The sequence below is a fragment of the Scyliorhinus torazame genome, chromosome 19 (genome assembly GCF_047496885.1).
Source record: "Scyliorhinus torazame isolate Kashiwa2021f chromosome 19, sScyTor2.1, whole genome shotgun sequence".
Taxonomy (NCBI): domain Eukaryota; kingdom Metazoa; phylum Chordata; class Chondrichthyes; order Carcharhiniformes; family Scyliorhinidae; genus Scyliorhinus; species Scyliorhinus torazame.
This window is the reverse complement of record NC_092725.1, coordinates 76,315,188-76,339,429: the sequence shown is the minus strand read 5'-3', so window position 1 is coordinate 76,339,429 and position 24,242 is coordinate 76,315,188. Positions and strand designations below refer to the sequence as shown.

General features: G+C 42.8%; 1 protein-coding gene across 1 annotated transcript in view; it reads left to right on the top strand.

Moving 5' to 3' along the window:
• atxn10 (ataxin 10) overlaps window positions 1-19,649 on the top strand; it is a 315,724-nt gene extending 296,075 nt beyond the window's left edge. The window contains exon 11 of the mRNA XM_072484567.1: window positions 18,874-19,649. Within this exon, the coding sequence (XP_072340668.1) occupies window positions 18,874-19,067 (194 nt within the window). The 3' untranslated portion in view covers window positions 19,068-19,649. The remainder of the gene's footprint in view (window positions 1-18,873) is intronic.
• Window positions 19,650-24,242: the final 4,593 nt, after the last annotated feature.

Here is a 24,242-nt window from a genome sequence, read left to right as displayed (position 1 = left end):
ATTTTGCAAATGCTGATAGCTTGTTCTGTTGCAGTTCAGGTCACCACTGTCATGATATGCAGGCATGCAGATAATGATATACAGACAGACACAGACAGGCAGCTAATGAACACAGAGAACAGGACATGACCAATGAGCAGGCAGGACACTCAAGGGTGGTATCTCACTATAAAAGGCACGAGGCACTCACACTCCGCCTCTTTCCACTGATGAACATCTACAGAGTGAGTCAGGGTGTACGTACAGTATCACACCTCCAGCACGAGGCTAAGAGCTAGTCTGGTTCAGTCAGACAGAGTAACCACACTTGGGTTAGCAGAGAGTCGAACTCAGAGAGAACTGTGCTAACTGTGCTACTGGTTCAATAAATCAGATTGAACTAACTTCAAGGTTTGGAGTATCTTTTGGTTAAAGCTGCATCCAGTTGCAGCCTGTGTTATCCCAGAGTACATAACACAACAACCATATGGCTGTTGTAATACTTCCATTCGAACTCTGTTTGCAGCCGCCTTATGGGGTCATTAGCCGCTTCATTAAGGGTCCTCTTTTCCCCCAGAAGCTAACCACGATTGAAAAAGCTGAGGCAGTTGGGAATTTCTGAGTATGAATGAGTCGCAACAGCTACCAGGGAATCTTGCATGGACTTGCAGGAAAATCTTGCTTAGTTACAAACTACCTGCACATTCAGGGGTGGAAGGACTTTAGGTTCATGAAGGTGTCAGTTTTGGTAAGTTTGAGCCCTTATGGTGATGTGGGTGCAGTCAATAAACTCCTCACCTGAGGGAAGCCTGTTAAGAATGCAGAAATCATGTCTCTGACTGAGCAGCCATATCCGGTAGGAAGTTGATGTGCTTCCTGCACATGAGGGCATCAGTAACTTCCCTTGTGTGGCTGACTGTGATATTCCACTAAGGTCTCCTACTGAACCCTGGAAAGAAGCTGATGGTTAAAAATGCTAAGCCACGGCTACCTTGACAGCCACTGGTAGAGCATAAGTATCAACAGACTGTGTTCAAGATGTTGTACATGCCACATCGGTCAGTGACCACCTCAGGGCTTAAACCGAGCAGCCTTCTGCATTGCATTTCATTCATTTTGAGATATGACCTCCAAGGTCAGCAGACTCTTCTGGGCTCACTGTCACATTCACTGACCTCTATGGTGCAAATATGTCTCTTTTTTGGCACAATATGCGCTATTCCCTTCTCTGGCACACACTCCTTCCTGTCACCTGGGTGCTTGAGTCAGTAGGGGCAAAATGTTTTACTCTTCCAAGGCCAACACCATCCTTCAATTCCCTTGGGTGTAAGTCGCACACCTGTGATTGACTTTTTTTGCCATTTCCGTGGCAGTCGCTGCAACATTTCAGTTTTATACAAATGCATCCTTGGGTGGTGGATTTGGGAGCAAAGTTCCTACATTTGGGCCTCAGGCTAAGCACGGAGACCCTTGCTGCCGTTATGAAAACGTAGGCCTTGGTCTAGGATATTGGGAGTACTGCAGACCTGGATAGAAAGTTAATATACCCTTTTCTAAAGAATTCTGAAAAGAATTATTTATTTAACAATAGTAATATCACTGTTCATGTTAATGGTGGAATAGATCTTGCACCAGTACTTTTTCAGATACTTCTCTGGTATAATCTGATTAATTCTCCCTGCTGGTATAAACTGACTCTAATTTCCTTCGAAGCATTGCTCAGCTGCCTTGTTAGTAGCTTGTTATTTATCATCTGTATATAATGGACTTTCAACAAAAAAATGAAGTTTGCACATAAGTGGTGCTTATGCAGATTATTTTTCTAAGTATGGTGACTTTCTGATATTAAAGGCTGGTTTAGCTAAAATTTATCATGTGGATTCAAATGCTCAGCCTATGGGTCGCTGTGTTAGGCCTCAATTTAAATCAAACTTAAAGTGTGGGTTTTCTTGGACCAGTTTTACAACATTCCCCAAAAAGACTGAATAAACCTGATAATATCATTGAAAACATTTGTGATGATAGCCTTAAGAAATGCTGCAGTTTTCTATAATTGCCTTTCCTTTGGAGACATTCCTGTTGAAGACATGAAATCCTGTACTGAAAAATAGTATTAGCTTTGATGCAATTTTAAATCTTTAAAAAAAGAAGCTGTATCACTGTCATGCAGACATTCCCTATAATTACTTAGAATTTTCTTTGCAAAGATGTGCTTTATTCATAAAATATCTGAAAGAACATTGCAAACATTTCGAAATGGCCATTACACAAAGTGCAATGGTACTTAAGTTGTCAACATTGATCATGTTGCCCTTTGAGGTGCTTCAATACAATTGTGATACATGTAATATTCACTGTATACGTTCAATGTGAATTATAGCTTGAGGAATTCTATACAATTTTCAGCCCCTTGGTGCACTATTGCTGAAAGGCCTTAGATAGCGACATTTCCTCATTGCGCCTGCGTGGTAGCTGCCCCAAACTTTATTGCATCCCTCAGCACATAGTCCTGGGCTTTAGAATTTGACAGTCTTCAACACTCGGTCGAGGACAACACTTTGCACCGGAGAATCAACAAGTTTCGGACAGACCAAAGAGCATCCTTCACCAAGTTAATGATCCTCCAGCAGCAGCCTTGTATTTTGTTTTGTTGCAAAAATATACTTTATTTATAAAATACCTGAAACATTTCAAAATGGCTATCACACAAAGTGCAATAATATTCAGGTTTTCTACTCTTTTTGCACTCTGAAGTGGCTCAGAAAAGTCAAAATGGCCATTGTCATGATATTCAGGTAAACATCATGGTACAAACATACATACATACTGATGGACAGATCAACAGACCAATCAACACACACAACACCACAGGCAAGAGCATACACAGTACAAAACAGGGAACACAACACTTCCTGGGCATTCCAGCAGGAGACAGCTCAGGGCACAGAGCTCACAGCAAGCCACTCAGACATCCACCATGTGCTGAGTGCCACTCCAAGATAGTATTAGGAATAGGTCCACAGATTCTAGGGTTATGATCGAACCTCAGTAACCAGTTTACCACTGTAAATAAATGTTAGTAATAAAACTGAGTTGTACCATTCGTCTGTGTAGCAGAGTACCCAACACATCAGCCATTACAAATAGTGCAATGGTATTTACATTGTCTACATAGATCCAATTTAACTTATAAGGTGCTTCAATACAATTGTGATACATGTAATATTCACATTCTATGTGAGTTGAAAATCTTTTTTTAATCCTCTCTCAGAGTTACAAAGCCAACGTGCGGAGTGGATGGGAAAAGTCCTTAATCCACTTCATCGATCTCCTTGCTCCAACAACCAATTCACATTGAATCCAATTCATGGTCCCCACAAAAGAGACAAAGTAGATCCAAGCTGACGTGAACAGGCATTACACCTGATCTCAGGCTTGATCCTATGTTTGATCTTAGCTAAATGATCGAGAAACAATGCAGACTAGTTAGACAATTGTTTGTATTTACATTATTTTTAGATGAATCTAGTTAGACCTAATTGTAACACGTTTGTACAATATTTACTGCAAAAGACAGTTCAAAACTTATTTCCATTCTTTCTAGATTAAGATGATTAATTAGTTCGGAAACTTTGCATTTAATAATTAAGTTTAAATGACTTTTTTTTAAATTGCATTATATCGTGCTTTTCGTGAACACTGGGCATCTCATAGCGCTTTCCAGCCCATGGGCAGGATTCTCCATTAGCCGATGCCAAAATCAGGGCGTGGGATCAGGCGGAAAATAGCTCCCGACACCGAAATCGGGGCATGCCCTGGTTTGACCCCGAATCGCGATGCTCCGCCTCCTCAAAAACGGCATCAACGCAACGCATGCCGCGCGTAGTTGCAACACCATTCACATATCATTAGTGGGCCCACCCGCGATTCTCCGCCTCCAATGGACTGAGTTCCCGAGGGTGCGGTACACGTGTGCACTCACAAATTGTGAACCTGGTGTAGTGGCTGTCGAGAGACAGAGATGGTGTATGGACAGTGTCCAGCACCGCCATACTTCACCAACAGCTCTGCCGCTGGCCGGGGGCTTCTGCCAGGGCTGGGGGGAGTAGTGGGGTGTGGTGAGGAGGTGGGTTGTGGGGTCGGGGTGGATGGGTACGCAACACCATTACCACAGCCGGCAAGGCAGCCATGTGGCGGGGCATTCCCCTGGGTGCCCTCTGGCCCCAGCCGACCCATCTGCTGTATGGTCGCTCCAGCACAACCTGTCCCATCTTTTTGGCCCTGTTCAGTGTGTGTGTGGGAGTTGTATTGTTTAAGTGCGGCTGCAGCTTGTCAGCCCTGAGGGTGTCTATCACGGATTTGCCGATTCCCGCACTGTTTTTCGTGTGTTTCGATGGTGTTCCATGTGGTGCCGGTTAGCCCCTCACCAGTAGCAGAATCGGTGGAGGTGTTGCGCCGATCTTTCTGACGTGAAGGTCCATGGATTCTTCGACTCAGAAACGGAGAATCCGACCCAACATCTCTGACAGTGCAGCACTCTCTCAACACTGCGCTGACTGTCAATCTAGATTTTTGTCCTCAACTTCTGGGCTCTTTTAGCACAGGGCTAAATAGCTGGCTTTTAAAGCAGACCAAAGTAGGCCAGCAGCACGGTTCAATTCCCGTACCAGCCTCTCCGAACAGGCGCCGGAATGTGGCGACTAGGGGCTTTTCACAGTAACTTTATTTGAAGCCTACTTGTGACAATAAGCGAATTGCATTTGGACTGCTTCTTGAACTCACCATGTGAGCGGCAAGAGTGCTACCAAGGGAGCCACTGGTGAGTTTATATCTAATTTATAAGTAGTGAACTTTAGAAGAAAGAAGCACATACAAGCAAGTTTATCGATCCTGTGTTCCCATTAGTGAACTGTGTTCGAAAACAAATGCAGAATTTCTGAGTTTTCCCCACTGTGAAATATATTTCCCATGAAGCATGATCGGAAACGGTGAAAAACTATCTTTTCTTGCTCCCTCCATTTTCCCACTAGCAAAAAGAGATCAGCTGATAATTTGAACAGCATCCAACAATAATGGTGATAATGAGATATACTTTAGAAGGTCCAGTACTGGGGGCGGGATTCTCCCAGCCCTGGGCTGGGCCGGAGAATTCCCGCGAACGGGCCACACCACCCCGACGCCGGCATGCGATTCTCCGCAGAGCGGCCCGTTAACGCCGTCGTAACACGCGACGGGGTTTACGACGGCGTGGACACTCTGCCGCAGGATTGGAGAATCCCGCCCAGGATCACCAGCAACTCTCGGATGGCTTAGACAGTGGTGGGCCCATCGAGAGCAAAAGGATATAATTCTCAGGGTATCCTTCACTATGCTCCAAAGTTGTCAGTAGATTTTGGGAGGACACAGAGAAGACATTATCCAGAGAGTGCAGTTCATCATCTTGTTTTACAAAGTGTGTTTTCCTGTTCCAGTAAAAAAAACTTAAATTCACATTATCTGAAAGATCTTTAAGTGCTTGGTGTGACACCTGTGTACATTCAAATGGACCAGTGCTTTCCGAGTTATTTAATGTATCCCAGGCACTGTGATAGAACTAGCGTGCAGATGATAATAGGCAATTGTTGAGATATTGTTGCTGCATCAGTCTACCTCTTTTAGTTTTCACTGGAATTGAAATCAGTTTTGAGGGACAGGAGATAACTGACATAAGGTTACTGATAAGACAAGTTCAGATTATGTTTGAAGCATTCTTGTAATTTTGCGGATAGCTTCTCTTAATGCCTGGAGTTTCTTTTTTATTGGAACAAGTTTGACGTATCAACTATTTCAAAGCCATCATCTTCATTGTTAAGCTGTTATGGTGCGTGATTTGTCAGTGCTGCTATTCAGTGATATTATCTGCATTGTACATCACCTCCATTGTAAAGTTGTTTGGCAAATAGCTTCAATTTTAAGGATGGCTTGTATGCGTGCTATGCAATGAACCTCATTGTCAGTATTTGGCATTTCCAAAGCTGACTAATTTCTCTTTATTTCTCAAACTAGCAGTTGTTCTCATTTTAGCTGAATGTGTTATCACCCTGGGAATTTGGATAGGGATGGGGAGAGGTGACAAGCCAGAGGGTCAGGCATCGGGAGAAGTGGCAAGCCGAAGAGTCGGAGACGCAGAAGGCGATGAAGTTAACTCGAAAGAATCAGCATTTAGATTTTTAAATTAATTAATTTATTTTTTAATTATTTTATTTCCAAATACAGCAATTTATCAAGGTAAAGCATTGTGACAGATTGCCACTCCATACGCACCTACCTGCGCCAAATTTCTTCTGTGTCTGTCTCATCTGACCTTCCTGACTGAGGTTGAATGAGATCCAAGGAGCACTGGGGCCCAGCATTAAAGTGTAAAAGAATCTAACCGGGCTGGGTCGATGGGAGGAATCTAACAAGGTTGGCAGGGTGGGAGTCTCGTGCAGGGATCAATCTGGGAATGGTTGAAAATGGTTACATTGAAGTTAGTGGAGGTTTTATTTGTTTTAGGGTTTTTTTACATAACTATTACCATCCCTATTATAACCATCCAAAGTTAGCGATTTAAATCTGTCGGATGATTTCCAGTATAGTGCATTTGTCCAGGGGAAGTTAATGATTCTGGACAATGCATTGCAAATGCTTACTTGGGTACTTGCGAGAGGGATTCCCCTGCGCATCTTTGGGGGTAACCCTCACATTCAATGCTGGGAGCCAGGAAGTTACAGTCTTATAATATCAGAGGTAAAGAATGCTTCAAATTTAATGAATACAAGAAAAGCTCCGGCTATCAATGAAGGAACAGCAGAACATCTAAAATCCCTTGGAGAAACATAAATAGAAGTGAGAACAGAAATTTGTGTCAAATGTATTCTTTGGTATATATTTGAAATGATTTGAGACATTCATTATTTGTTCAGTTACCGAAGAAACCTAAAGCAATTGAATGCAATCATCTTAGCACGATAACTTAATGAGTCATCTCATTAAAGTGATCTTGAAGATCAGAATGCGACGAAACTCAGGCCTCGCCAGAGAGAGAAGGACCGACCCGCCACACAAGGAGCCCCCTCACCAAGGGGTGGTTGGAGGATGTTTCTCTCAAGGGAACTGAGAGAACACTGAGAGGAAACAAAAAACGATATCCGGGTTGCGGTCAGCTTGGCGGTCGTGGACCCTTTGATGACCATGTAGGTGGCCCTAGACAAGGTGGAGAGGAGATTGGAAGCCCAAAAAATCACCATAAAGGAGCTAGAAAAGGTCTCAACATACCAGAGTGATCGGATCGCTGCCCTGGAAAAAGAAATATCACGATGCAGGGGAGTCTGAGAGGAAGGATTGGGGATCAGGAAAACGGATCACAGCACCAAAACCTACGGATTGAGGGCCTGCCAGAGGGGATCGAAGGCAGGAACCCCACAGACTATGTGGCCCAAATGCTGGGCAATCTGGTGGGAAGGGATAGCTTCCCCACCCCACCGGAAATTGCAGTGTTAATATAAGCCTACTTGTGACACTAATAAAGATTAGTAAATAGACAGAGTCCACCAGTCTCTTCGTCCAAAATCCAAAGCTGGAGAACGCTAAAATGCACCAGTATCAAGACCGGGAAAGAATTCTATGCTGGGCAAGACTGTCATGTGAGAGTACCTTTAAGAAATAGGTGTTTAAGAAATGTACCTTTAAGAAATGGGTGTTTATTAGTGATGTCAGAGTGTGGGTGGAGATGGGCTGTCTGTCAGCTTTTTACTTTTGTTTTAGGCTGTTTGCTGCAGGGTGTGTTTTAGTTTCGTTTTCAGTGTTGGAACTGAAGCCAGACAGAGCAGGTGCACTGTTGATCTCTCTGCCATGAAAAGACTATCTCTTGATCATTTGGTGAATTCAGAATTATAAATGTTCTCAGTAGTGAATGTAAACCTAATGTGCTTCTGTTAAAAGGTGTTTCTTCTGTCTTCTGGATGTTGTTTGGGAAGTTATGAAGGATTACTTAGTGTTGTATTCTTTGGGGGTTATTTGAATTAAGATGTTCACTGTATGTTTTAAAAGGTTAACTTGAGTTCATAGAATAAACATTGTTTTGCTTTAAATATTACTTTTCCACTTCTGCTGTACCACACCTGTAGAGTGGGCCGTACGCTCCCCATACCACAATCTATTAAAAGTTGTGGGTCAGGTGAACTCCATGATACATTTTGGGGTTCTCTAAACTTTGGCCCATAACAAATTGGGGGCTCGTCAGGGATAAAAGTCTATCTATTGGATTGGCTTAGTGAACTTAAAGACAGTGAGGAGTGAGCATATTGTGGTTACTTTTCCGGTGTGGTATTTTAGTTTGAGTGGGGAGTGTGTTGTGGACAACGGCTCTTTCAGAGGCTCTGAAGTTTTTGTGGGTGGAGACGGTCACATGCAGTACCGTACGGACAGAAACTAAAAGCAGACTGTTAGATTTGGCAAAAACATTGCAGTTAACATTACCTGACAAAATGCGAAAAGATGAGGTCATTATGGCGGTGGCTAAGCATTTAAAGTTGCCTGGGATACAGTTTGACTCACTGGAAATGGCAAAATTTCAGTTACAGCTTAAACAAATGGAACATAAGAAAGAATTAAAGTGGCTTGAATACGAAAGAGATAGAGAGGAAAAAGAAAGAGAGAAAGAAGAAAAGAAAGAATAGCCTGAGCAGAACAAAAAGAAAGAGAAAGGGAGATACAGATCAGGGAAAATGATAAAGAGAGAGAGTTTGAACTTCAGAAAATGGCCATGAAACATGACAGTCAGTTAATATTGGCAGACGTAAAGGGAAACGTACAGTTGGATGATAGTGATGAGGATAGTAAGAAAGAGCGTCATAGTCGAAGGCTTGGTGGGGATCTATTTAAATATGTCCTAAGCATTGCCAAGGTTTGATGAGAAGGAGGTAGAAGCCTTTTTCATTTTATTTGAGAAAGTAGTTAAACAAATGAAATGGCCACAGGACAGGTGGGTATTGCTGATTCAAACAAAGCTAGTGAACTGTTTGCATCACTACCGGAGGAGGTATCTGGGACGTATGAGGAGGTGACAAAATCCATCTTAGGTGCATATGAACTAGTGCCTGAAGCTTACAGACAAAGGTTTAGAAATTTAAGGAAAGAATTTGGTCAAACATACATGGAGTATGAAAGGATCAAACAGAGTAATTTTGATAGGTGGATAAGGGCTTTGAAAATAGACCAAACGTATGAAACTCTCAGAGAAATTATACTTTTGGAGGAGTTTAAAAATTCAATTCCTGATGTAGTGAGAATTCATGTGGAAGAGCAGAGGGTTAAAACTGCGAGGTTCACAGCAGAAATGGCAGAAGATTATGAATTAGTTCATTTATCAAAGCTTGGTTTCCGACACCAGTTTCAGCCTGTGAGGGATAGAAACTGGGGACATGAGAAATACTAAGTGGTAGAGGCAAAGGTGAACTGATGGGAGATAATAAGGAGAGTGTACCTCAGATTAAAAAGGAAATCCAGGAGGGTGGAAAAGAAATGAAAAGTTTTAAATGTTTTCGCTGTAAAGCCTTGTAAAGTCACAGTGTTGGTGGTTGAAGACAAGCACTGGGAAGGCTGATGTGGTAAAACAGGATAAGACAGTGGAGTTTATTAAAGTGGTAAAGGAAAGCCAAAGTGAAGCGAAGGAGGTGCAAAAGATTGTACAGCCTGATCAAGAGGTGATTGATAAGAAGGTGCCAGATCTCTTTAAAGAATTTACTTGTGTGGGTAAAGTTTACTCATGTGTATCAGGAGGAGTAGGTAAAGAAGTCACAATTTTAAGAGATACGGGAGCTAGTCAATCTTTAATGGTAACAGATGAGGAGTTATGTAGTTTGGGCAGAATGTTGCCAGAAAAGGTGGTAATATGTGGATTTCAGGGTGAGAGGAGTAGTGTTCCATTATATAAGGTAAGGGTGGAAAGCCCAGTCAAAAGTGGTGAAGTGATAGTAGGAGTAATAGAGAAAGTATCTTGTCCAGGAATACAGTTTATCTTGGGTAATGATATAGCTGGATCACAGGTGGGAATGATGCCTCCTGTGGTTGATAAGCCAGTGGAAAATCAGACAACTGAAGTGTTGAAGGATGAATATTCTGGGAGTTTTCCAGATTATGTAGTAACAAGGCCGCAAAGTCACAGGTTAAGACAAGAGGAGAAATCAAAGAGTGAAGATGACGTTGAAGTACAATTATCAGAAACGATTTTTGATCAAATGGTTGAAAAAGAACAAGAACAGGTGGAGGATGAGGCGGATATTTTTAGTTCAGGAAAATTGGCGGAGTTACAACAGAAAGATGTAGAAATAAAATGGATGTATCAAGAAGCATACACGGAAGAGGAATCTGAGTGTATACCAGAGGGTTATTACCATAAAGGTGATGTCTTGATGAGAAAATGGAGACGTTACATATGCAGGCGGATGAAAAGTGGGCCGAAGTTCATCAAGTAGTATTGCCGGTAGGGTATAGAAAGGAGGTGTTGCGAGTTGCACATGAGGTACCAGTGGGAGGTCATTTGGGGATAAAGAAAACTCAAGCTAAGATCCAGAAACATTTTTATTGGCCTGGACTACATAAAGGTGTAGTTAAATTTTGTCAATCATGTCACACATGTCAAGTGATAGGGAAACCTCAATCAGTGATAAAACCAGCGCCCTTAATATCCATTCCAGCATTTGAGGAACCTTTTACAAGGGTCCTAATTAATTGCGTAGGACCACTTCCAAAAACAACAAGTGGGAATCAATATCTTTTGACTATAATGGATGTGTCTGCTAGGTTTCCAGAGGCCATTCCAGTACATAATATTACAGCTAAAAGGATTGTGGAGGAGTTACTTAAATCCTTTACTAGATATGGACTACCCACAGAAATACAGTCGGATCAAGGATCAAATTTTACCTCAAGGTTATTCAAAGAAGTTATGGATAGCTTAGGAATAAAACAATTTAAATCAACTGCGTACCATCCAGAATCGCAGGGAAAGTTAGAAAGGTGGCATCAGACATTAAAGACAATGTTGAGGTCTTAATGTCACGATAAAGGAATTCCATTCGTACTGTTTGCAATTAGGGATGCACCTAATGAGTCAACCAAATTTAGTCCTTTTGAACTAAGTTTTGGTCATGACGTAAGAGGACTACTTAAATTGTTTAAGGAAAGATTGGTGAGTGAGAAATCGGAAATTACAATATTGGATTACGTGTCAAATTTTAGGGAGCGATTAAATAGAGCAGGTGAATTGGCAAGACAACATTTAAAAGTTGCACAAAATGTGATGAAACGGGTAGCGGACAAGAAATCCAAAGTTCGTATGTTTTAAAAGGTTAACTTGAGTTCATAGAATAAACATTGTTTTTTTTTAAATATTTCTTTATTCTCCTTTTTCACATTTTCTCCCAAATGTACACCCACCAACAATAATCAATAAGCAGTGACAAATATGTCAGTCCCCATATCAATAACAATAATTCCATCCTGCCGCCAAACCCCAAACATTAGCCCGCCTGTTCACACACACAAATGACAAAAAGGAATCAGGAATCACCCATAGTCACCATCAACATACACCGCCCCTCCTCCCCCCAACCCTCCCTCCCACCCACCCACAGCCCCCCCCCCCCCCCCAACTAATGTTCGATGTTATCCAGTCCTTGAAAGTGCATGATGAATAATGCCCATGAATTGTAGAACCCTTCCATCCCTACCCTCAGTTCAAACTTAACCTTCTCAAGAGTCAAGAATTCCAACAAGTCCCCCCGTCACGCCAGGGCACAGGGTGAAGAGGTTGCTCTCCATCCCAGCAGGATACACCTTCGGGCGATCAACGAGGCGAAGGCGACAACATCTGCCTCCACACCCATTTCCAACCCTGGCTGCTCCGACACCCTGAATATGGCCACCCGGGGGCCCTGGTCCAATTTCACGTGCACAACTTTAAAAATTACCCTAAAAACCTTCCTCCAGTAATCCTCAAGCTTTGGACAGGACCAAAACATATGAATGTGATTAGCGCCCCCCCCCCCCCCCCTCCCCCCCTCCCCGCAACGTTCACACGCATTTTCTACTCCTTCAAAGAATCGGCTCATCCTCGCCCTCGTGAGGTATGCTCTGTATACCACCTTCAGCTGTATCAGCCCCAACCTCGTGCACGAGGTGGAGGCATTCACTCTCTGGAGCACCTCACACCAGAACCCTTCCTCCACATCCTCTCCCAACTCTTCCTCCCACTTTGCTTTGATCCCTTCCAGCGGTGCCTTCTCCTCTTCCAAAATAGCTCTGTTAGAATAAACATTGTTTTTCTTTAAATATTACTTTTCTATTTCTGCTGTACCACACCTGTAGAGTGGGCCGTGTGCTCCCCATACCACAATCTATTAAAAGTTGTGGGTCAGGTGAACTCCATGATACACTTTGGGGTTCTCTAAACTCTGGCCCATAACAAAGACGAACAAAAAACTGTATCTGGGAAGGTCACCAGATCAGGATCTACCAAGATATTGGGGCTGACCTGGCCAAGCGCCGGGCAGATTTCAACAGGGCAAAAGCAGCCCTGTACAAGAGCGCCTTAAAATTTGGGATGCTGTACCCAGCCAAACTGGGTCACATTCCAGGGTAGGGAGCATTTATTCACGGCCCCTGTGGACGTGGACAAATTTGTCCTGGAGAATGGGCTGGAGAAACAGCAGCAGAGACAGCAATGAAAAGTCCACCCAAAGAGACTTTATTTACTAAATTAATTAACCAACTTGATGAACACTTTGCACAGGACTTCACTGCCTCGTTCTGAGGACGGGAGTTGCAACAGAGGAAGGAAAGAGCGAGGGCATCAGAGCGCAGGAAAGGGTGAGGAGAACGTTCAGTTTAGAATATGGATAAAGTGTAAACACCAAAAGTCCAACAATAGTGGTAGTCAGAAAACATATATCAGAAAAAAATAGAATTAAGATTGAAGTGGATGGTGACACACTGGATCTGCTTATAGACACTGCATTTAACAATTATCACTGCACTTAAGGTGTCAGATAAATGTTTGTAGTTTGTGCATTCATCATCTAGATGGCTCTGATACATTAATGCAATAAGCACACTGCTCTGTTTTAAAGCATCAGCATCATTTCATTTCTGGTTGTGTCACAGAGAAGAAAAGGCCCATATATGAAGCGCTTCTTCAATTTCACCCCATGGGCAGAATCTTACCAGAAAATGGCAAAGATGTGGCACTCTTCCTGGTTCAGCTGGTCTCCCCTCTGCAGCGCCAAGTTGTGGATAGCGCAGCAGACCGCAATAATACAGGACACTCTCTGGGGGTTGCACTAAATTAAATAAACTAACCAAAATGTGATTAAAAGGGTCGATAAAGCACCTCAGACCTTGCGGTGTCCACTGAGCATGAAAGGCCACGATGGTGCCTGTGGACACCGCATGCTCCCTCTCCAGGGACACTCGGCCGCGGATGAGGGGCAGACAGTCGAGTTGGCAGGCCCCTTGGTCACCCGCTGCCTGGACCTGTTTATAGCAAGTGCTTGGGACTCCAATCAGTGGCAATGTTTATTCTAACAGAGCTATTTTGGAAGAGGAGAAGGCACCGCTGGAAGGGATCAAAGCAAAGTGGGAGGAAGAGTTGGGAGAGGATGTGGAGGAAGGGTTCTGGTGTGAGGTGCTCCAGAGAGTGAATGCCTCCACCTCGTGCACGAGGTTGGGGCTGATACAGCTGAAGGTGGTATACAGAGCATACCTCACGAGGGCGATTTCATTGGCACAATTGACTAGTCAATGAAGGGTGAGGTAGCATATCAGGAAAATTACTTTCTCTTGTGGCAGATGAGGCACAGCTGATTAGGGTGACGCCTACAATTAGCATGACAAGCACATACCTAGGGGGCACCCTCATTTCCCAGTTCAGTGCTCAGGACATTAATTCCCAGGCAAGTGGAACTGAAACTTCATACAGCTTCATCCCCTTGTCCCGACAGTGCTGCCTGGGTATGCGATTCCACTCACACTGCAGTCGTGCTTCCCTAAGTGAGAGGCTCTTCATTTCTCATGAGGCAAGGCTGAAACCCATTCCTGACTCCCCCACTCTGCCCTTGTGCCCGATCATGGAATTGCACTCAAGAGCCTCAAAGTCGCCCCAGTGCTGAACCTCTGTCTTCACCTCCTCCCAATCACTTTCCAGCTCCCAATAAGGATGGGCACTCCCTCAGTGGTGATTTGACAGGAAGCAGTGCCTGCAAGCCAACCTCCAGACCCCCTTAAAGCAAGGGAACCCCAAATGAAGGGAAAGTAAGGTCTGCTACCCACCCCACCCTCTGAGATTGAAAGACTAAACCCGAGCCCTGAGTTGAACCCATTTGTATTTCCCATTCCTCTCAGCTGCACCCTGAGCATTGAAGACCCTGGAGATTTATGGTTGCCTAAGCGCTCACCTCCGATATCCTCGGAGGAGTTGAGGCCACCAGGTTCACCATTATGTAAACCTATTGTAAATGGCGCACCATGATGTCGCGATGGCGCCCACTGAATATTCAGTGAGGGCGAAGATGGCGGAGTGACTGTTCGCTAATGATATGCTAGTGTATTAAAAAGGTTCCCAGGCTTCCACGCCGTGATTTGTACTATTCCACTGGTGGGTGGGTGGGTGAGCGGTGGGTGAAAATCGCAAATTCCAATCAAGCCGGAGAGAATTACGTTTTTCAATTCTCTCTGGAATTTGAGCCCATGCCACATTTCTTACTGACTGCTCCCCCAGATAACTAATCTTCCTTTTCTTTCCAAAACTTAAAAGAACGCCAAAAATACATGCCTTCAAATCTCAATATTCGCAGGTTAAATGACATTCTTGGTGCCCTTCAGTGAAATTTCTCCCCAATCACCATGTTCTCGCAGATGTTTTTGGGGGTGGGAGCATCAGAACTGGGCTTTAGTACTTCAAATAAGATCTCACCAAAGCCCAGGAAATTCTTATGATCATAACTGCAGTTTTATAATGAATAGTGTGCGCAGTGCAGCCCGGAATTTTATTTGACTTGGCCTCAGCCTCCTGAAGCTACAACAACTTGTACTTGTATTGTGCTTTTAGAGTAATAAATCATCACATGGAGCTTCAACAAGCATATTAAAAAGCCAGGTTTGAAACTGAGCAACATAATGTGATATTAGGGCACATCAAAAACTTGGTCAACGAGATAGGTTTAAGGATCGCATGAAATGATGGACAGAGAACCGGAAGGATATAAGGGAGGAAATACAGAGCTTGGGGCCTTAGCAGCAGAAGACATGTTCGCCAGTGATGGAGCATTCAAAATCAGATGACCAAGAAGCCCAAATTAACTGAGCATCAGGTATCCCGGCGGGTTTTAGGGCTGGAGGAGATTATAGAGTTAGGGAGAGGCGAGGTCATTCAGGAACTTGAAAACGAGGTTGAGAATTTTAAAATAGCGGCAATGTTTAAAACTTCAGTTACAGAAATTATTATTGACTGTTCTTCCAATCTGTTATCCTCTTCCAAGTCTGCTATAAAATTTGACATGATGTGGAGATGCTGGCATTGGACTGGGGTGAGCACAGTAAGAAGTCTTACAACACCAGGTTAAAGTCCAACAGGTTTGTTTGGAATCACTAGCTTTCGGAGCGCAGCTCCTTCCTCAGGTATAATTTGACATCAGTAAACATGACCACTTTCTGCCAATGCCCTTCACCAATTCATCGAAAAGAAGGGCACCCATCACTGAACCTGGGCACCTGACACATGACCAGATGTTTTTAAAAAAAAGCTTTTTTTGCATTCCTTGAATCAATTTATCACCCTTCTTCCCATTTCACCCCCACACATCAGAGCCCCATGTGACACCTTTCTTGAACTCCAAGTATGAAAACATGAATTGTTATGAAGAGAGGTTACATTTCATTGCTGATAGTCTATTCAAACATGGCCCTCTTGATGTGCTCAGAAAATGATGGGTGTTAGATTATGGGTGCTAACTTGACCACTGTGCATTTACATGCAATGAGCAAAGGAGTCGTTTAATTTCATGGCTCAGAGTTCTTTTGTAGTTTTTGCATGAATGCAGGTTGCAATCTCTCCACGTAGTGGTTCACAGCAGCTAAATGGAAGCAAGAAAATTCTCTTCAGTGAAGCAGCAGAAATGGTGAACTTCTTACGTGTATTAAATCACAGCTTACATTAAGAAACTGTAACTGAATGTGCCCACGACTGGGGAAATAATTGTTTTTCTTCTGTTAGATTTATCTATTTTTTGTTGCTATGATACAGGGCAGTTTAGATCATTAACAGAAATGGCAGCCAAGTTTTTTTGGCTTCTAAGTGCGCACAACAACCCCCCGTCACACACACACACACACACACACCACTCTTTAAGCATGAGCAATTCGTTTCCATGGCATTTCATTGTGCAAAGTTAGATAGTTGACTACACTGATCCACAGATGGCTTCTAACTTGAATCGATGAACGTGAAACAATAATTTCTGCTTCTTTTCTTTTAAGAAACTAGTTTCTTGACATTTATCATCTATTCAGGTTGATATTTATATTAAGGATGCTATTTCATGGAGAAATTCTTGGGATTTCCATTGGCCTTTCATACATGGCTGTTAAATGGCAAACTCATCCTTTCCTACCAAAGATCTATTGTAAAAAGAATATGATTTGTTTATTTTTGGATAAGAGCATTAAATGAAACTTAGATCTATATCCTGCCAGCCCCTGGCTCTTGTGTATTTATTGAGTTCTGTAGAGTGGAAACAAACAGGATCATGGCCTGGCTTGCAGTAACCGTGGAAACATTAGTAGCTTTTCATGAGGCTCATTATACAATGAGGTGCTCAAGTGTCAGAAGGATTAGGGATTTTCTTCAGCAATGTGCTTTATTTTCTCCCCGTCAGTGGGCAGATGAACAAGGGGGTAATGTGAACGTTAGGTTGAACTTCCTTTAATCTCTTGTAGCACTTATGTTTTGTTGTGCTCAAAGTGATCACGAAGTTTGAATTTAATACAGTGCATTAACAAGTAGTCTCATGTTTTATGCATGACGTACTTTTTGACACACAGGTGCTTGTAGGGGAAAAACTGATTAAGACAGTCAATGTTTGAATGTCAAAATAAAATTAGCCAAAGTAAAGTTTTCTTTTGAAAAAGCCATAAAAGAGTTGGCAGCAAGTAACCAGGCTTCAGTTTCTGCACGTTTGTGCAATGAATTGCTATTCAGCTTGTGTGATTTCACATGTTTTTTTGAGTTATTGCCAGTGAATGTGGGGTCAATGAGGGGAAACAAAGACAGAAGCAATGTTTATCTGCTCTTACTGTAAATTCATGAATGCTGGATGCTCCGGAATTGATACTGCTTGTATTTGGTATTTTCTGTGTGGCTAATATTTGTAAAGAAATTGGTAAGGAGGCAACAATATTCATGTTCAATATGAAGAGGTACAAGAATTTCTGTGTAAGAAACGCTAGTTATTTACTCGGCAGAGATCTAGTGTACAGTGGGTAGCATCCTTAACTCTGAGCCAGAAGCTCTGGGCTGAACTCTCACTCTAGGATTTGATGGCCACAGAAAGGTGGTCATAACATGTCCAAGCAGGTTGATTATCAACATACCCTCCCTTTGGTAGCCATGCTTGATGAGGAGTGTGCCCCTCAGGCGACAGGTTAACGACCTGTTCCAGGAAAAATTAACTGCGGAAATACATGTGCTTCATCTGCCTCATGCATCTCTGGGCACAGGAAGAGAATCCAAAATAAGTTATTTACTCAATGGTACACTCCCTATCTGAGTACAGGTGAAAATATGATAAAGGTGCTCAACTGGCCACCCAGAAATTCTCAAGAGTCAGTCATTTTGCATCTTTTTCTGCTTCAAACTCAGGTCTGTTTCCGTTACTATTGTATCAGTCACAAGCTAGTTTCAACAATTGCATATTTCTAATTTTACAGAAGAGGAAAGTGGAAAATGTTGTGCTTTGAAGCTATTTGTCTGTTGTGTTAGGTGTGTTTGCATCTCTGAGGACCAACAAGGCAGATAGACACAGTACTTTTATTGCCATTATCTATGTCGCAACTTTTTAGTCAGTGGGATTTGGCAAAGTTTGTCCATCAGCACTCTGCAAAAGTCAGCAGAATACTGTGTTCAAACTTCTCAAGCCAATATACTTGTGTAACTGTTCAGAAGGTTTAATAAAGGTGGCTAGATAAAGATAAAAACATTGAGGAAAGATTCAGGCCTTCATTAGGGGTGATTGCGGCCCAATCCCATTAAAGCTAGTTCAATCTTCTCCCAGCATTGAGCAAAGAGTCCAGGGATTTCAAAAGCTCACCACTATATCATTCACCTGAAACTTCCATGCCCTAAGATCTTTCAGCCACAGTTTAGTCTGAAATCAAACAACCCATACGCGACTAATAACTGACTGCCAGTGGTGACTCCTGGATCCGTATAATAGTCCATTGAAGTCTGTTGAATCAATATCTGCCTTACGATAAGCATGACTAAAAGAAATAAAGTTGTCCTCAAAAGGGAACCGGAAGAATAGGGAGGGAGAATCAGAAGGAAATCATTGTATCCAGAACATCAAAATACTCCTGGTCTCTTGTAAGTATGTTACATGCAAATCGAACAATTGCAAGTTGCAAACATTATTTTGTTGAAATATCATTGGATGTCTGAATCTCATCTGTTAGGGAGCGCACACCGTTATAGTTTCTTCACCATTAGTCAAAATTACTCTGATAGGGCAACAGTAGAGATAGCACCATATTAATTACATATTTTGTGCCATATATCAAAATGTTGTTGTAAGTCACATTCCTTAACACCATGCACTATAGTTGTGAACCAATGGGCAGTTTTTGCGATCCGAATCCTTACAGAACAGAATATGAAGAATCAAGAAGTGATATCCCAAATGGTACATCAGGGCACAGCAGACAGTGACATGTTAAATAACATGGCATTACAAGTCGAAGAGCGAGATGGCAAACTTTATGTAAAGTCACAGAGAAAGAGCTCAACTTCGCCGTGAGAATGGTTCAAAAAACATTTCCTCTGCGTTGTTTATCATTCTATTTTTCCAGTCATTTGTCATGCCAAGAAAAAATAAGACTGACACGAACAAAGGGGGGGGGGGGGCATCGATGGAAAATGGGTCTTTGCTTAAAGCATAAAATATTATTTATCCTTTACATTATCATCAGTCTGGAATGGTATTGAGAGTTTCACAGCACTGCGATATACAGATTGAAGAATATTAACTGTACAAGAGAATGGTTACCAATAAAAGTATTCAGGATTGAAATCTGATTATAGAATTATAATGTGATTATGTGAATTATACATTGCAATGCCAAATGTTAAAGTATTAAACGTGAACTTGGTGGGGAAGCATCAAACCAACATGAAACGCCTGAACAATATCTTACAGATTTCAAATAGGAACTAATTAAAGAGCTGAATGTTGGTAAACTGAATCATGACAGTTATTTAGTATACGTTGTGTTTGCATGGGAAATGTTAGCATTTTTCAAATCAACCCAAAATGTGTGGCCAGTAAAACAATAGTAAGATTATGCTGATGATTCACAGAATTAAAATCCGCAATCAGTTATACAGACTCATTCTGTTTATAATTGGTGTTTGTGTTTACGTGTGAGTAGATGCCAGTTGTGTACTTATTATTTAACACACAAATAACAATTCAGAAATAGTTAAACAGAATGTCTTTCAACTTTTCCTTTTCTTCTTTGTTTACATTTGTGTTGATAACTGTTGTGTTGAGTGAAGTGCCTGCGATGTCCTATTTAAATATTTTTGTTAAATCCCAGGTTTTAAACACCAAAAGCAGAGGAAGAGCTCAATCTGCCAATCAGATTAAAGGGGGCCATGTTAATTCGAGACCTCTGTTGGAAGGGATGCTGATGGTTTGTGCAGAGAGGAGTCTTTCAATCTGGGAAGTTGTATGATTTTTTTCATAGCTATGGTTAAGAATATGAATACATGATCTGATGGATTGAGCATTATTGTCTGTAGTTACACCTTTGTGTATAATATCATTGGGTATCCTTGGTGAAGAAACTGGGAGCTGGAGAACCTGAAGGTACTAATATGGTGGATAGAAATGATATAAATGTCTCAATTTGCAGTGGTTAGTTTGATGGGAAAGGTCAAAACATAAAACAATATTCTGTTAACCATTTGCCCCTTAGCACCCCCTTCCCAATTCTCACTGCACCGCTCTCTATCTCTCTGCCATTGTCCCCACACTTTCCTCATTCTGTCTGCCCTTTTCCTATTCTCCTTTTCTTTCCCCATTCACCTTCTACTCCATTCTTCCTTTTCTAACACCATTCTTTCCCCCTTCTCCCCATGTTTCCCTTCTTTGTCCCATTCTTCACTCCCCTTACCCTTTTCTTCCCTCCCCTTTAATAATAATTATTAATAATAATCACTTATTGTCACAAGTAGGCTTCAATGAAGTTACTTCAAAAGCCCCTAGTCGCCACATTCCGCCGCCTGTTCGGGGAGGCTGGTACGGGAATTGAACCTGCGCTGCTGCCTTGTTCTGCATTAGAAGTCAGCTATTTAGCCCAGTGTGCTGAACCAGCTCCTTTGCCCCTTTCTACCCTCCCCCTTGCCCCATTCTTCCCTTACCAGGCCCTATTCTTCCCACCCTTGCCCCATTTTTTCCCTCCCTTGCCCCATTTTCCCCCTTGCCCCATTTTCCCCCTTGCCCCATTTTCCCCCTGCCCCATTTTCCCCCCATGCCTCATTTTCCCTCCCTTGCCCCATTTCTTCATCCATTGTCCCATTCTTCCCTCCATTCTTCGCTCCATTCTTCCATCCCTTCCCCATTCTTCTCTACCTTCCCCCATTCTTCCCTCCCTTGCCCCATTTTCCCTCCCTTGCCTCATTCTTCCCTCTGACCCCATTCTTCCCCTCTCACCCCATTCTTCCCCTCTCACCTTCATCCTTCCCCTCTCACCCTCATCCTTCCCCTCTCACCCCAATCCTCCTTCCCATACCCACATTCCTCTCTCATACGACCACTCCTCCCTCCCTTGTCCCATTCTTCCCTCCCTTGTCCCATTCTTCCCTCCCTTGTCCCATTCTTCCCTCCCTTGGCCATTCTCCCCTCCCTTGCCCTATTCTTTTCTCTCTCTCACCCCTATCCTCTTCTCCTTTCCCCATTCACCTTCTACACCATTCTTCCTTCGCTAACACCATTCTTTTCCCCCTTTACCCATGTTTCCCTTCTTTGCCTCATTTTCCCTCCTTGCCCCATTTTCCCTCCAATGCCTCCCTTGACCCATTCTTCTCTCTCTCACCCTTATTCTTCCATCCTTGCCCCCATTCTTTACTCCTTTTTCACCATTCTTCCTAGAAATGTCAAACCCACACTCAAAAATCATGCTTGCCATTGACTCCCATGTGTAACAATGCATGCATACAAGGAGTAGATCAAAAATAATTATATCTTTCTATATTTGTTGAGTGTCATTTTGGGCAGAAGATTGTATTTCTTTTGGTAACTATCACTTTGCACAAGTTACAAAACAAGAATTAAGATGTTTCTGAAGTAGAAGACACTTTTTCAATCAACTTGGGTCATGTTGAAGTTTGTAATACAAGTGAAAATTGTGACAGGTTATGTGATGGTGAAGAGGATATATTCAGAAAATGCAACCATTTGCAGTCAAAAGGTCAAAACGATGGTTCACAGTTACAGAACATAGAGCATACAGTGCAGAAGGAGGTCATTCGGCCCATCGAGTCTGCACCGACGCACTTAAGCCCTCACTTCCACCCTATCCCCGTAACCCAATAACCCCTCCTAACCTTTTTTGGTCACTAAGGGAAATTCATCATGGCCAATCAAACGAACCTGCACGTCTTTGGACTGTGGGAGGAAACCCCGAGAAAACCCACGCAGACACGGGGAAAACGTGCAGACTCCGCACAGACAGTGACCCAGTGGGGTATTGAACCTGGGACCCTGGCGCTGTGAAGCCACAGTGCTATCCACTTGTGCTACTGTGCTGCCCTACCAAACTCCCTACTTTCCTCACTCCCCTCGCCTGTCAATCATGAGTGACATTAGCAGTTCACTGATCAGTTTTTATAATCTGAGACATCCTGCACAAAGCTGAGTTGTTAGCGTCATCTTTGTGGCAGGGAAACAGGATAATGACTGAAAGGCTGGTCCCACAAAACATTTTTGTGAAACATGAAAGGGAATCTTTTTTGAGTGTTCCCTGGTGTCCCTTTGGATATACCTCACTACGGTCAGTCCATCGACTGGTTTTAACCAGTGGATCACAAAAATTACATCAAGTTCCAAAGTAAGTGAGGGCGGCACGTGGCGCAGTGGTTAGCTGCTGCCTACGGTGCTGAGGGCCCGGGTTCGAATCCCGGCCCTGGGTCACTGTCCGTGTGGAGTTTGCGCATTCTCCTCGTGTTTGCGTGGGTTTCACCCCCACCACCCAAAAGATGTGCAGGCTAGGTGGATTGGCCATGCTAAATTGCCCCTTAATTGGAAAAATAATAATAATTGGATACTCTATATTTATTTTTTAAAAGTTCCAAAGTAAGTCAAGGAGCCTGATTTAAATATGTTAATGAGGCAGCAAGCTACTCTGGGAAAGAGCAATGGCCACTGAATTTGGGGCTTCCCCAATAATTTCATTGTGCAGGCCTCAGGCAGCTAGTCAGCAATGAATTTTCAAATAATTTTATCTGGCTATCATTTACACTTAAAAATGGAGTAGCAGAGAAACAAAAATCACCCCAGAGAATTCACAACTGTTTCAGAAAGTAAATTTGAGAAACCTAAGTGTGCGCTTACCAAAATGTATACACACAAAGCAATCCATTATACACTAATCAGCACATGTGATCCACTTGAGAGATGGAATAACTATTTTGTGTGGGATCTTCCAATGTTAAAATGGCAACAGTTCGGTGTCACTGGAATCTACCATGTCCATAGGTAACACTTAAAGGGTTTCTAATTCTAACATTCACAGCTCCCTGTCATGCAGCCACACCAGATGGAGCTATTGGGAGTCCTCCACCCCCCCCCCCCCCCCCACCCCCCATTACTGGTGGATGTGCCCAACACAATTCTGCAGCCCTTCTGCTTGGATGAAAGCAAATTTTAAAGAATTAATCATGTTTTTTTTAATATCTATTTTTTAATTTTAATTCCTTGTTTTCTGAATGTTCCCCATCATCATGGCTCACTCACCTAGGAACCAGTTTCCACTTCAACCCAAGGTATCATTTACTGGCAACCTCCAATTTGCTTGCAACTTCAGGACTGAGGTCCTGCGCACTGCACATAATTGTGCTTTCTTGAACATCTTGTTCTACATTACTGTGCCTAATATTGCTCCATTAGGGGCCATGTGCCAGCCCTGCTGTAAAGCAGCCTTACCATTTGACTCCAAACCTTAGCATTAGTCCTCACTCCACCACTGCACTCAGGTACCAGTTTTACTTGCTGGCTTTGCTGTCTAATTCTGACACCAGACCCCACCACAACCTTCATTTTTTGCCCAATTTTACAAACAAAACAACTAATAATACACAATGTCACTGTTATAACCTGCCCGGATCCTATTGACTGGGGACAATTGGTTACCCCATGGTACTTGGGGAATATGAGCTCCACCCAATGAGAGGGGGTTGGGGCAATCATTAGCAGTACAGCTGTATAAATAGAGGTATTTATGTGGTATCGGCTAGAGAGGGAATCAGCAGTGAACTACTGGCCATATGTACATATCCTTGTAAATAAAGTTACTTTCTGTTTGACTCTTTGAACCCGTGCTGGATTCTTCGTGGCCCCCACAAAAGTCACAAATGGCAGACATTGAGAGGAGACAAACATAATTGAGGACCAAATTAGCAGACTGTGATAGAACTGAAACACGTTTGGGTGAGAGACAAACGGTAAACAAACACGGAATGTATGAAATCATTTAGATTAGGAAGCATTGAGATTGGAATTCTCAGAGAGAAAGAAAGAGCATGGAACAACTACACAGTGAAGCAAATCTAGCAGGAGGAAGATAAATTAGCAAACCGAGGAAGGGACATGCATTAGAGGGATAGAAATAGATTGGATACTGGTCATAAAAGATGCAGCAATCATTGCAAAAGGTGGACTGACCACATAAGACAACAGAGATTTAGGGGTGAT